Here is a 13,021-nt window from a genome sequence, read left to right on the forward strand (position 1 = left end):
TCCCCACCCCCTGACACCCCACCGCGGGAACGAGGCCTCGGGAATTAAGGGGAGTGGCTGTGGGGGCGCGTCGCGGCTCCCAGCTCAGCCAGACCCTGTTCCAAGACGCGGGCTGGTCCTCGTTGTAAAAGCTGCGCCCCGAAGAGAAGCGGAGAGTAGAGTTCCCGGCCGGGGGCTGCAGGGCTCTCTAGGGGCTGGAGCTCTGGCATTATCTTAGGGTGGGGCGGGGAGGGCTCTGGATTTGTGGGGACCGGGGGTGGGCGGGGAGGAGGACCCGAAGAGGGGAAGGACTCTGAGAGGGAGTCGTTGAGAGACTATGGGGAAGGACCAGGAGCTCTTGGAAGCTGCTCGCACTGGAAATGTGGCTCTGGTGGAGAAACTCCTGTCTGGCAGGAAAGGAGGGATCCTGGGCGGTGGATCCGGACCCCTGCCCCTGTCCAATCTGCTAAGGTAAGGACCGGAACCCGCTCCGCGTTTGCACACCTCGCTGTGCATTGTGATGAATACGTCCTTCCTCCTCACGGTTGTTGCACCTGGTGGCTGCCAGCGATTCATTCTTAAATTAGGTAGGAAAACAGAATGTGTGTATGGAGTGGAGGCATGAACCTCCCTGTCAGATAGATGCCTTAGATTCTTTGAGTAATTTTAAAATAGCCTTCCATCAATGCGTCAGTAGCTACTTTTCTGTGAGCTGTGGTGCAGAACTTGGACATGCACTAGCACTAGTGTTGCTGGAAGAATTTTTTACGTCTCACCCGCTCTCCATCAATGTTTATTGTATGTTTTCCGTTTCGAATCCAGCTTCCTACCCGCAGCGCTCCCCCAACCCCCCGCCCCGCCGTTCCCTTTTCGGCTATTTAAATGAAATTGGCAGAGAAGCTTTTGCGTGCATGCCATTATCCTGCAAAAGCCACAGCCCTTGGTTGCTGCTTCCCTTCTCTTGCAGAAGGCGTTTGCTGTGCTGTGGGATATGATCCCACAAAATGAAGAGAGTGAGCCTTCTAGTGAGATGTCATCAGTACAGGGCGTGTGTAAAACTGGACGAGGCAGGTTAGGCAGCCCCAGCAGTACTTTCAGTCACCTGGACATGGCTGAGTGAAACTTGGCTTTGTATCTCAGGATGAAGAATGCCAGGCTCGGATTGGGAAAGTGTATATGGAGTATAGTAGAGGCCTTTTAATGTGAAGATGTTCCAGGTGAGACTTAATATTGCTTGGAAACACACACACAGTCTTTTTTTTCAGTAGGCAGTGTCTTAGAAATAGCAGAGTGATTTACATATTTGAAAAAACAATTTAAACGTTGAATTGATGGGCAGATGAAATCAGTTGTGAGGGAGGAAGCCTGAAGAATAAAGATAAAAATTCAAGGAAAGCTATTTAGTTTCTAAAATCATAGCTATTCAGTTTATCTTGGATGTTTTTGGAGGCATCGATCATCATTCACATCTTCACCCTAAAACATCTCTTAAGTCTAACTCTATTTGTAAAAAATGTTTAAGCTCAAGTGATTTTCTTGGTTTTTAACAGTTTTAAAAACGGTTCTTTGCTGCTCTTGACAAGTGCTTAATACAAACTTTTGAATGATGACATTGTGTTCTTTACACAAGTTTTCATGTGTTGTGTTGGTCCGATAATGCAGTTACAGTCTTCGCTAATAGGGTAAATGAGAACATTCCTGTTATGGTGAAATGAATTTAGTTGGAAAATAGTTGATGGGATTTTAGAAAGCTCCACACATGATCATCTGTACTTGTTGACAGTGGCATTTTATTGGAATGATAGTTCACTTTGGAACAATGAATACTTATGGGGCATTTTTTTCAGTAAGTCTTAGAAGTGATGACTCTTGTGTGCACTCCCTTGTTAAATAATTTTCATTTTCAATTACAGGTAGACAGTTTGTACAAATTTCAGAGTATAGATCTAGTAATTGCCCTTAGTCACAGGTAGTTTATACAGAAGCAGTTTATTTGGGTATAGTTTTAAATTGCAGGTGAAAGAAATGTTTGCTATCATATCAGTGATAAATACCATTATGGTTAGAAACTGATATCCTGAAAATAATCAATTTCTTTGCAAAAACGCTAAAGAATTCTCTGAGAGCAGGGAGAACTTCAGTTGATTTCTTTGAGATGAATGGTGTTTTAAAAAACTTATCTTTGTGATAGAACTTAAACATCTTTTAAATGCCTTCTTAGTTGTGTCCTTTTAAAAAGAGGATGTAAAATTTTTGGAATAGAATAGCAACTATTTAGTGTTGGTAAACATCAACTATGACATGAAAATTGTGACTATAATGTACTTCTTGAATGAGAGGTTTTCTCTTGCTGGTTTTGTCAGAGGTAGTAGTAGTAGCTCTACAGTGAGAATACATATAGAAAACAAAACAAAAAACCTTAAAAATATGTGTTCATTAGAGTAGTTTGAACCAAGTTGTAAAACAGCAAAATCAAAACCAGTAGCCTTTACACTTCCATTTTTATATGTCGTATTGAATAAACAACTAAAATAGTGCCTTTGAAGAAAATGAGAATTGAAATTATCTTCTTTGGGTGATTCTTTACATAAAATGAAATTCCTAAGCACACTTTATTTAGTTGTCATTTTATTTCACAAATGATTGTCATCAAAAGCTTATTTACAAGATAATAGAAAATTATCCCTTTACCTTCAGACATAAAGACAGTTCAAAATTTTAAAATATTTTGGAATGAATTGTGGATTAGATTTGGTACTCCCCTGTCCTACTTTTGGATGAGGAAACGGCTACCCCCCTCCAGTATTCTTGCCTGGAGAATCTCATGGACAGAGGAGCCTGGCAAGCTATAGTCCTTGAGGTCACAAAGAGTCGGACACAACTGAAGCGATTTAACATTGACCTACTTTATTATTTGTGTTGTGTAATAATAGGCTCAGATCCTGTGCTAAATGCGTATATCATCTCATTCAGTTCTTATGTCAACCTGAAGAGGTTGGTCCTCATTTCTCAGATGATGGACTAAAGAGATAGGAAGATTAAGAACTTGCCCAAGATCACATAACTAGTAATGGCAAGGATTTTAAGTTTTGTGATTCAGATTTGCCTTAACTTGCCTTAAGTCTTATTCACTGAATCTGTTTTATTTGCAGAAGTTTAAAGTACATGGCCAATGAGTCTAATTTGAACACTTTTTTTGGTAGGAATAATAATTTAAAAATCCTTATATCCTTAAAAAAAGCAACTCATGACTGCTCTTTGAAGAATCAGTAGATGCTCTTTCTGAAGATGCTTTTGATCATTTATTACCTACTAAGTGAGCAGTAGCTGTATAATGGGGAATCAGGTATATTTGGTTGACACTGATTTTCAGCAAAAGTAACAATGACCTTGAATAAATATGTTTCTAAGTCTCACTGTGTTCTTCTATGAAGTGGAAATAGTAAGAAGACCTATCGTATGGAGCTGTTGTAAGGGTTAAATGGGGTATAGAAATTAATGCAAAGCATTTAGCACATTGGTATTCATCATTGTGCTATGATTTCTCACAGAACTCTAGACTACTTGACTGTATTTCTTTTCTTTGTTATTTTTTCATTTTAGAAAGCTTTAATTTATTTGTAATCCTTCCTTTCCCTTGAGCCGAAATCTTCCTTTCTTGAACGTCTACATTTTGTTTTTAGTTTTAAATTTTGGGGCTTTCCAGAATAAATTTAATCTTGACTTCTGCGTACAACACTTTTAAGGTCCTACTTTATCAAGACTAAATATCTCCAGTTCCTTATCACTTTGTTGACTATTTCTTAAGGCCTTAGGTTTCCCTGGTGGCTCAGATGGTAAAGACTCTGCCTGCAATGCAGGAGACCCGGATTCAATCCCTGGATCGGGAAGATCCCCTGAAGAAGGAAAGGGCTGCCCATTCCAGTATTCTGCCTTAGGAATTCCATGGACAGAGGAGCTTGGCAGGCTATAGTCCACGGGGTCACAAAGAATCTGACACAACTAAGGGACTAACATTTTGGCTTTACATGGTACTAGGAGTAAATTTCTCTTTTTTTCCCCAAGTTCCAGTGCCTTGTTGTCTTTTCAGTTATTTATAAGAAAACAGACAGTATGTCAAAGAAGACATACACCTGCTAATGAACACAAAAATGTTCATCATCGTGAATTAGTTATTATTTAGTTGCTAAGTCATGGCCAACTCTTTTGTGACCCCATGGACTGGCTAGGTTCCTTTGTCCATGGGATTTCCCAGGCAGAAATATGAAGTGGGTTGCCATTTCCTTCAACAAGGAGTAAATTTCTATAGCAAGTTTTCCATTAAAATCACAGAATCTTCAAATACAAAGGAGTCTTTTCATCCAGTTTCTTACCTAGAGAATTTACCTATAACATCCTTTACCAGTCACTTAATTGCAGTTCTGTTAAACCCTGCAATGGCTAGATCCAGCCACTCTATTTTTTGATGGCTCTAATTACTTACAATATTCATCTTTTATTGAGCTAAAATTCGCCTCCCTGTAATTTCCAGCAGTTGGTATTAATTTGGCTTTATGGGTCAGTATAAAGTAGTTTAGTTTGCCAGGGCAGTTCTTTAGCTAATATTTAGCTGTATTGTTTTCTTATGAATCTCCTATTTTTTTATAAGATTTTAACAACCAGTTGCCACGTGGTAATATAGCATAGGTGTTAAGAACTTGGAGCTTTTTAGGTGGCTCAATGGTAAAGAATCTGTGTGCCAATGCAGGAGTCGCAGGAGACATGGGTTCAATCCCTGGGCGGGGAAGATTCCCTAGAGTAGGCAGTGTTAACCCACTCCAGTATTCTTGCCTGGAAAATCCTATGGACAGAGGAGCCTGGTGGGCTATGGTCCCTAGGAGCACAAAAAGACAGACGTGACTTAGTGACTGAGCACGTTAAGAACTAACATTTTCATACTTCTTTCCTAATCTCAAAATTTTCAATGACTTTCTTCAAATATGGTGACCAGGAATGAAAAAAAATGCAATAGTTGTTATTTGACCAGTGTAGGATATAGTGGGACTTGATATATTTTGAATTAAAAAAAAAATTACAAAGCAGCATATTTAGTATGATCCTTTTCTTTAACAAAGAATAAATGTGTGTGAACATTTATATTGCATGTTAAGAAGTCTGGAATGATAAGCACAAGAATGTAGTTATTGCGTTTCCCTGGCAGCTCAGACAGTAAAGAGTCTTCCTGCAATGCAGGAGACCAGGGTTCGATCCCTAGGTTGGAAAAATCCGCTGGAGAAGGAATAGGATTATTTAGTGAATGGTGGAATTGTGAGCGATCTTTATTTTTTGGCTTATCTGTATTTTCCCATATTTTAGAGTAAACATGTATTGTGCAATGAAAATGAAATAGCGGCTATTTAAAACATGATACAATGAAGTTATTAGCTTCTTATTATTGATCTAAGACCTACCTTAGTACAGGTCAACATTTTCTAAGTTGTACGGTGCTTTTGGCTCACATTGAGCAGACAGTCAATTAAAACTTCAACTTTTTTTTTTTTTTTCCCCCAGTGACTTGTCAAGCCATTGTCATGGTTGTCAATGATTTGTCAACTTGTCATGGTTCCCCTGTCTGGTACTTGTGAAAGCGTTGATTGAACTTAAATTATTCCTATTATATTTAATCTTACCTACGTTAGCCTATATTTATAATATATCTAGCTCTCTTGGCTCTTGAGTCTGTTTTCCAGTATATTAAAATCTCTTTTCTGCATCATATGTAGATTTAATAAGCATGTATTCTATAACTGTTATTCAACAACTATGATATACTCCTAAAGAACTTCAAATTAGTATAAATTTGAAAGTGACCATCTTTATGCATGGTCTTTCTACCAACATTGAGGCCACTTAATAGAACTGTTAGCCAGTTATTTCTCTCTAATGTATCTGTTTGAATATTATGAGGTGTTTTATCCACTGCCTTTCTGTATTCACATTATGTCCTGTTTGTTCCATTCCTTTGATCCACCCCTGTAGTAGGAAGTCTGTGTATGTGTGTGTTAGTTGCTCAGTCGTGTCTGACTCTTTGTGACTTCAGGGACTGTAGCCCACCAGGCTCCTCTGTTCATGGAATTCACCAGGCAAGAATAATGTAGTTGGTAGCCATTTCCTTCTCTTAAGGGATCTTCCCGACCCAGGGATCCAACCTCTGCTGCATTGCAGGCAGATTCTTTACCCTCTGAGCCACCAGGGAAGCCTAGTGTGTCTATAAATTCCACCAAACTTAGGCTACTTTGTTATAACTTGTTTCTGATAGTGAACTATTGATGATGCCTAGTTTTGTTGCAAATTCTTTCCACCCCTTTGCTTCTAATTCTTTTGGATCTGGATACTTAAACTCATTTGAAGCGGCTAAGTGTCTCTTATGATCTCAGTCTTTCTGGAGCTTTGGTAAAATCTTAGCATTGTTTATCCTTTTTGGGTTGACAATTATTCTCACTAGGGATAAGAGCAAAATAGAAGTTGGGAAGAACCAGATTCTTAGTTTTGTTAGGTGTTTTAGGGAATTCTCTTGTGGTCTAAAACCATCTACAGTTTTAATATGTCAGAGATTAAGATTATATTAGCTGTCATAGCAGTGAACTTTTATTTCTTCTCTCCTTTTTTTCAAACTTAGCTGAAAAGGACATTAGCCTTTTCCAGGGCAAGTATATACTTCACTTCTGTGTTTGCTTTCAGTTTTACCTCTTGCACCCTCTTTCATCCTTAAAAAAACAAAAACAAAAACCAAAAAAACTGAACTCATCAGAGCTCATTAGAGTACTCAAATTGAATTGCTTCCCTCCTTTTCTTCCTTTATATTATATATGAAATAGCTGCAAAGCCTTTTAAGATTTCACTCTTTGGCACAGTTACCTTTTAATCTAAACAAAAATAAGTCCCATTTAAACTGTGTTAAATTATTCCTTTTTTAGTTTAGATTAAGAGTTATTTCTGTTTTCATAAAGCAGTATAAAAGTTTGTTAATAACTCAAATTTACTTAATTTTCTGAATGCCTCAAAGAGTCAAATACTATGTAAAGTATAGTTAGTAAATTCTTGTGAAACATAAGGAATCCAGTTCTCAAGACCTCCATGTGAAGCAGTATATCAGTAAGAACTGAAGGAAAAGTAATCTTGTCACCAAAGATATGTAAACCAGACAGCTTATAAGTCTTTCAGATTCAGGATTCAGTTCATGACGTTTTTGGTGATAGATACAAGGAGATAGAAGGCAACTTGGACGTATTGTAATTTTCAACTGTTTGGGCAGCTGTGGCTGTTGAGACTGTAATATACGATACTCACTTCCAGGGAAGCTGTATTGGTTAAATGGAATAAATCACAAATAGAGCAGTTAAACTGCACGAAAATGTTATATCTATAAAAATAGTCAAGTTGCAAGTGGGTTATCTATTTTAGCTAGTAATGATGTTTGAAGCGGTGATTGCACCATTCTGCTCAGGGAGCTGTGTCTGCCCGAGTGAACAGTGCCAGCTGCATGATGGGCTGAGGGGAGAGGAGAGGGGATTTTGGTATTGACCTCTTTCTCAACTAAAGGCTTTTCAGCTCCCTCTTCAGAACTGTGAGGATGTTGTGTAGCAGGGAGCTAGGACAGCCAGCTGGTGACCACTCAGCCTGTGTGTTTGCACTGCCCGGGTCGTGGTGCGGCTCAGTGGTTTCCCACCGTCACGGAGGCGTGAGGCCGGTCCTCACCGACGTCAGTGCGGGCGTTTCCAGCGGTCAGTGGTGTGCCTACTGACCTCAGCAACCTAACCGCTCAGGTGCCAGTAAACAGAACTTTATTAGCTCAGTTGTGTACTGAGATCATTTACTTCATTATGCATTTGAGGTAATTTTGGAAAATTCTTTCAGACTCTATTATAGAACATTCTTCCTGAGTATTTAACTAGAAATGGAAGCTGACTATAATTCAATCATGGGTTAGAAAAGACTAATTTCAGCCTACAGAATCTGAAGCTATTTAACATTTAATGCATTTTAGTGTGTCTTTGGTTTCCATTTCAAACATATTTCAGCATAGTTTTAATTAATTGAAATATGAGTCTTGGTTATTTCATTTTCTGTTGATATGAGAGATTATCTCATGTTTGAAAAAGCAGTAGTTTACCCAGAAGACATATCTGTGTGCCAGCTCTTTCTCTCGTCTGTGATGACATGGTCGTGTAAACCATATGGCAGCCCGAGGCACGGTGCCAGTTGACAGCCCAGTGCATTTTCTTGTGTAACGCAGATCTAAGAGCTCTTCCTAGAGTCCAGTTTTCCTTTGTGTCAGTAGGACAGCAAGTGACTTCTGCATTTGTGTTAAACCTGGGTGAGGCTTGCAGTTTTGTGATTTTTGAGGATGAGTCAGAATATATGGTCAAAGGATATTTTCCTCATTTCTTTCTGTTGTAATCTCCAAAGTTCATCTCTGAAAGTATTTCTTATAGGTAATACTTTATTATTTAACAGCACATCCTTATGAATCTGTAAAGTGAATTTTGATTCAGTTGTGCTATAGAATTATTTGGGTTCTGTTGTGTTGTGAGAGCAGCTTTATTTAAAGCGGTTAATTACTTCTAGTTAACTGAGCTGAAACAATTTGAGTAAACTTGTCACCATCAAATTCGATCATCTCTTGATTGATGGTTGTGGACATAAAAGCCAACCTCATTTCTTCTGCTTGATGTTTCTGTTTCCTCCACCACTTTCTTCTAATACTTCTGGCTCAGATTTCTTTCTCTTTGGAAAGAAAGCCTCTTCTCTGTTGTAAGTAGCACAAGGTGAGCCTGCCTCTAGTTTTTGTGTCAACTGCCCCTCTCCCAGGGTTAGGGTTTTGTGTGAGGAGGAGAGCTGGAATGAGCTCTGCATAGTGAGAAGCAGATTCAGAACAAAAGTTGAAGCTTCAAAATTCTGGCGCTTTCATCATCTCTCAGCTCAGTCAGTTCAGTCGCTCAGTCGTGTCCGACTCTTTGCGACCCCATGAATCGCAGCACGCCAGGCCTCCCTGTCCATCATCAACTCCGAGTTTACTCAAACCCATGCCCATCGAGTTGGTGATGCCATCCAGCCATCTCATCCTCTGTCATCCCCTTCTCCTCCTGTCCCCAACCCCTCCCAGCATCAGGGTCTTTTCCAATGAGTCAGCTCTTCACATCAGGTGGCCAAAGTATTGGAGTTTCAGCTTCAGCATCAGTCCTGTACTCATTTTAGGTATCAGCATATGATATATTTTTTGCCTGCTTCCAGAAATTATTCCTTAGGTATTTTTATTTATTATGACGAAGATATAGACTATAGTTGTATAAGAGCTTCAGTGTCTAATATGGTTTGAGATTCAAATTCTTTTGCATCCATTTTCTTATTAAAACAAATTAATATTGTAAGTTTACTCAATATGTAGGTTTTTTCCAAAAACCTGTGTTTCATTGTTGGGGAGGTGTTTGAAGTTCTGATCCATGCATCCCAATTAGCATTCTTCCACACTAAACTTTTCTTTTTTGTCTTTTACCACTAAATTACTATTCAGCCACTTTGAATCCTTGTTTGATACCTGTAGTTACTAATCTGCATTTGAAATGTTTTATATAGCATCTAAATATGCTAAATATAGTTTCTTAGTGTTTTGAAGATACTAAAAAACTGCTGTATTAACATACAGAATTATCCTTGTTTTGTATAAATATTTTGCTGCTATTATGAAGGCATGGGAGTGAATAGGAGTGTGTTTGAGGGGAGCTGCAGGAATTATGCTGAGATGTTCTTTGGCATGGGAAACTCTCCAGTGGTGGTGTAGTGTATAACAAAGTTTTTCCTGTTGGTTTGCTTTGGCTAGTGACAGAGTGTTCTGTTACTCTGAATTTCATAGAGACTTTGGAGTCATAATGGAGAAGGTGAAGAATTATGGACAAGTACTTGTAAAATAATGCTGCTGCTGCTAAGTCGCTTCAGCCGTGTCCAACTCTGTGCGACCCCATAGACAGCAGCCCACCAGGCTCCCCCGTCCCTGGGATTCTCCAGACAAGAACACTGGAGTGGGTTGCCATTTCCTTCTCCAATGCATGAAAGTGAAAAGTGAAAGTGAAGTCACTCAGTCGTGTCCGACTCTTCCTGACCCCATAGACTGCATGCAGCCTTCCAGGCTTCTCTGTCTATGGGATTTTCCAGGCAAGAGTACTGGAGTGGGGTGCCATTGCCTTCTCCGTGTAAATAATGGGAGAATATTAACAAAGAGTTAATACACTGTAATGTGTGCTGTAATGGAAGTCTCAAACAATGCTTCAGGAATGACAAGAGGAAGAAGGAGACTCCTTTAATCTGTTGGAGGAGTGAGTCAGGGTAAACTTCAGAGGAGATGATTCTTAAATCTTGTTGAATGAGTAGGAGTTTGTTAGGCTGACAATTTTGGGGAAGGGTAACTTAGGCAAAAAGAACATATATTTAATAATTTGTAAAAATGTAAAATATATATAATTTGAAGTATTAGAAGCAGTTAGTTATAGAGCATGGATATGAAGTAAGTCTGGAGATTGAGGTACTTGTGTACTGCCCATAGGAGTTGAATTTTAAATCTGAAGGCCATGGAGATACATTGGCTCTTTGTTTGAAATTTTGATATGTTGCTTAATCATTTAAAATAGGATGACAGTGTTTCAAAAAATTGAGTATAAGAAAAAAATTGCCCCAATTCTATTGCTAAAATAACCTTTTCTATGTCTGTTTAATGTGGTTGTTATTAGATAGAGTATACAGTTTGAATCCTAAAATTTTCACTTAATAATATATCAAACTTTTTAGTGTTATTATCAAGTCTTCATAATCATATTTATAATATATAAATTATATATTTATATAATTTATAAAATATATATATAATTTATTAAAATATATAAATATAATCATATTTCTGATCACACAGTAGTAGTTCATTTAATGCAGACTTTTCCTGGACCCCTTCCATCACAGTTATTCCTGGCTGTTTGTTCAAATAATGCATTTCCTTTTCTCATCTCAAACTTACTAGGTCAGAATTTTTGAGTATAGGGTCTAGGAATATTTATTTTACAAAGCTTCCTTAGTTTATTATGTACTCTATAAAGTATGAGAACCACTGATCTGGTGATGTATATACCCGTTACTTAAACATTCCCTTAATACTAGATTTTAGTTTACTTGTTATTTTTATAAATGATATTATGATGAACATTGTTACACAGATTATCTTTTTAATACAACTATATTCATAACATCTTTTTATTTTGTACTGGGGTATACTCAGTTAACAGTGTTGTGATAGTTTCAGATGAACAGCAAAGGGACCGAAATATCATATGATATCCCTTATATTTGGAATCTAAGAGGAAATGATACAAGTAAACTTACAAAACAGAAACAGACTTAGAGAACAAACTTACCGTTGTTGGGGGCGGGGGGAGGAATGAGGGGAAGGGATAGTTTGGGATGGACTAGTCCCTTAACATACATTTCTAGAAGTGGAATAATTATTCTGAGGGTATTTATAATTAATTCCATGTTTATATATGGGATGAAAGAGCAGAAAAATTGAATAACTTGCCCAGTGTCACAAAGCTAGTAAGTGACAGATCCAGGATTCCAATTCAGGTCTTTCTGATCCCAGATATCTTTTTTGTGCCACATTGCTTCCTTGTTTCATAGGGATCAGTGTATATCCTTGGTTAAAATGTGAAAATACCAATATGATTCCATTATATAAATGGAAAGTATATTTTCTACAAACTTACATAGTAACGTATTTCAGATCCTGCATAGTTCTCATTAATTTTGCTTTTGTTCATCATACAGTTTCATATTACAGGCACTATTTTGCTTCACATTTGTTCTTTTTTTATTTACTAAGTTACTGTGCTGGGTGACATGTAGGATCTTAGTTCCCCAACCAGGGGTCAAACCCATGTCACCTGAAGGGGAAGCATGGACTTTCCTGGACTGGACCACATTTCTTTCTTTTTTTTTAGTAAGGTTTATTTATTGTGGCTGTGCAGGCCCTCCCTTGCTGTCCGTGGGCCTTCTCCAGTGTGGCACGTGGGTGTGGGAGGGCGCCCTCTGTTGCCGTGCAGAGTGCAAGGGCGCCTCACTGCGGTGGCTTCTCATGCTGCAGAGCGTGGGCTGCAAGCCTGTGGGCCTCAGCAGCTGCGGCTGGCAGGCTCTAAAGCACTGGCTCAGCAGTTGGGGCACGTGGGCCCAGATGTTCCCTGGCATGTGGGATATTCCTGGACCAGGGGATTCCTGGACCCACGTCCTGAACTGGCAGCAGATTCTTAACCCCAGGACCACCAGGGAACTCCTACATTTATTTCTTGATGGCACATAAATAGTAGACTGAATTCAGTGTTGAACTAGTTAAAGATGTTTTAAAATATTCCTTTGTCAGTTGTTATTTTCACATTAAACAGGGTAGAATTGTTTTATCCAAAATTTCTTAAGCACTTGATGTTTTATTACTTCCTTTGTCTTCAAAGATGGTCTAATAACTTGTCTACCCCATGTCTTCAGATGAGTGTGACTTATATCTCCTTATTTCTTCCCTCTTATAAAAGAAGGAAAATTGAGTAGTCACCATAGTCCTCACTTAGTAAACTTTATAAATTATCTCTTTAAAGCTGATAAATCTGAGCTGATTAACAACTCATCAAATCTAGTATTAGGCTGTGTAGAAAAACCAAGGAACCAAGGCAGTTCATTCTCAGGACCTTCCCCTCACCTTCTGTTCACCTCTTTCCTTTTTCAGAGCCTTTCTTCCTATCTTGGTTCTGAGGTATTCGTTGGCTTCCCTTATCTGAAACTCAGAACTCTCATCAGTTTTATTCTATACCAAAAAAAGTTTCCTATATTGCATTTTATACTTTGTCCCTTAGATCTCCATTTTCAAAAACAATAAATGGCGCAGTAGAAAGCAGCAGCAAGACATAATGGAAAAAATCTGAATCTTGAGTTTGAATGAAAACTCTGCTATTGAATGGATTCTTGGCCCTTGGCA

General features: G+C 38.5%; 1 protein-coding gene across 5 annotated transcripts in view; it reads left to right on the forward strand.

Moving 5' to 3' along the window:
• Nucleotides 1–316: 316 nt before the first annotated feature.
• Nucleotides 317–13,021, forward strand: part of ANKS1B (ankyrin repeat and sterile alpha motif domain containing 1B) — a 1,085,637-nt gene continuing 1,072,932 nt past the window's right edge. For all 5 annotated transcript variants that reach the window (XM_061125565.1, XM_061125567.1, XM_061125569.1 and 2 more), the window contains exon 1: nucleotides 317–450. In XM_061125565.1, the coding sequence (XP_060981548.1) occupies nucleotides 317–450 (134 nt within the window). The remainder of the gene's footprint in view (nucleotides 451–13,021) is intronic.

Source organism: Dama dama, chromosome 22 (assembly GCF_033118175.1).
Source record: "Dama dama isolate Ldn47 chromosome 22, ASM3311817v1, whole genome shotgun sequence".
NCBI lineage: Eukaryota > Metazoa > Chordata > Mammalia > Artiodactyla > Cervidae > Dama > Dama dama.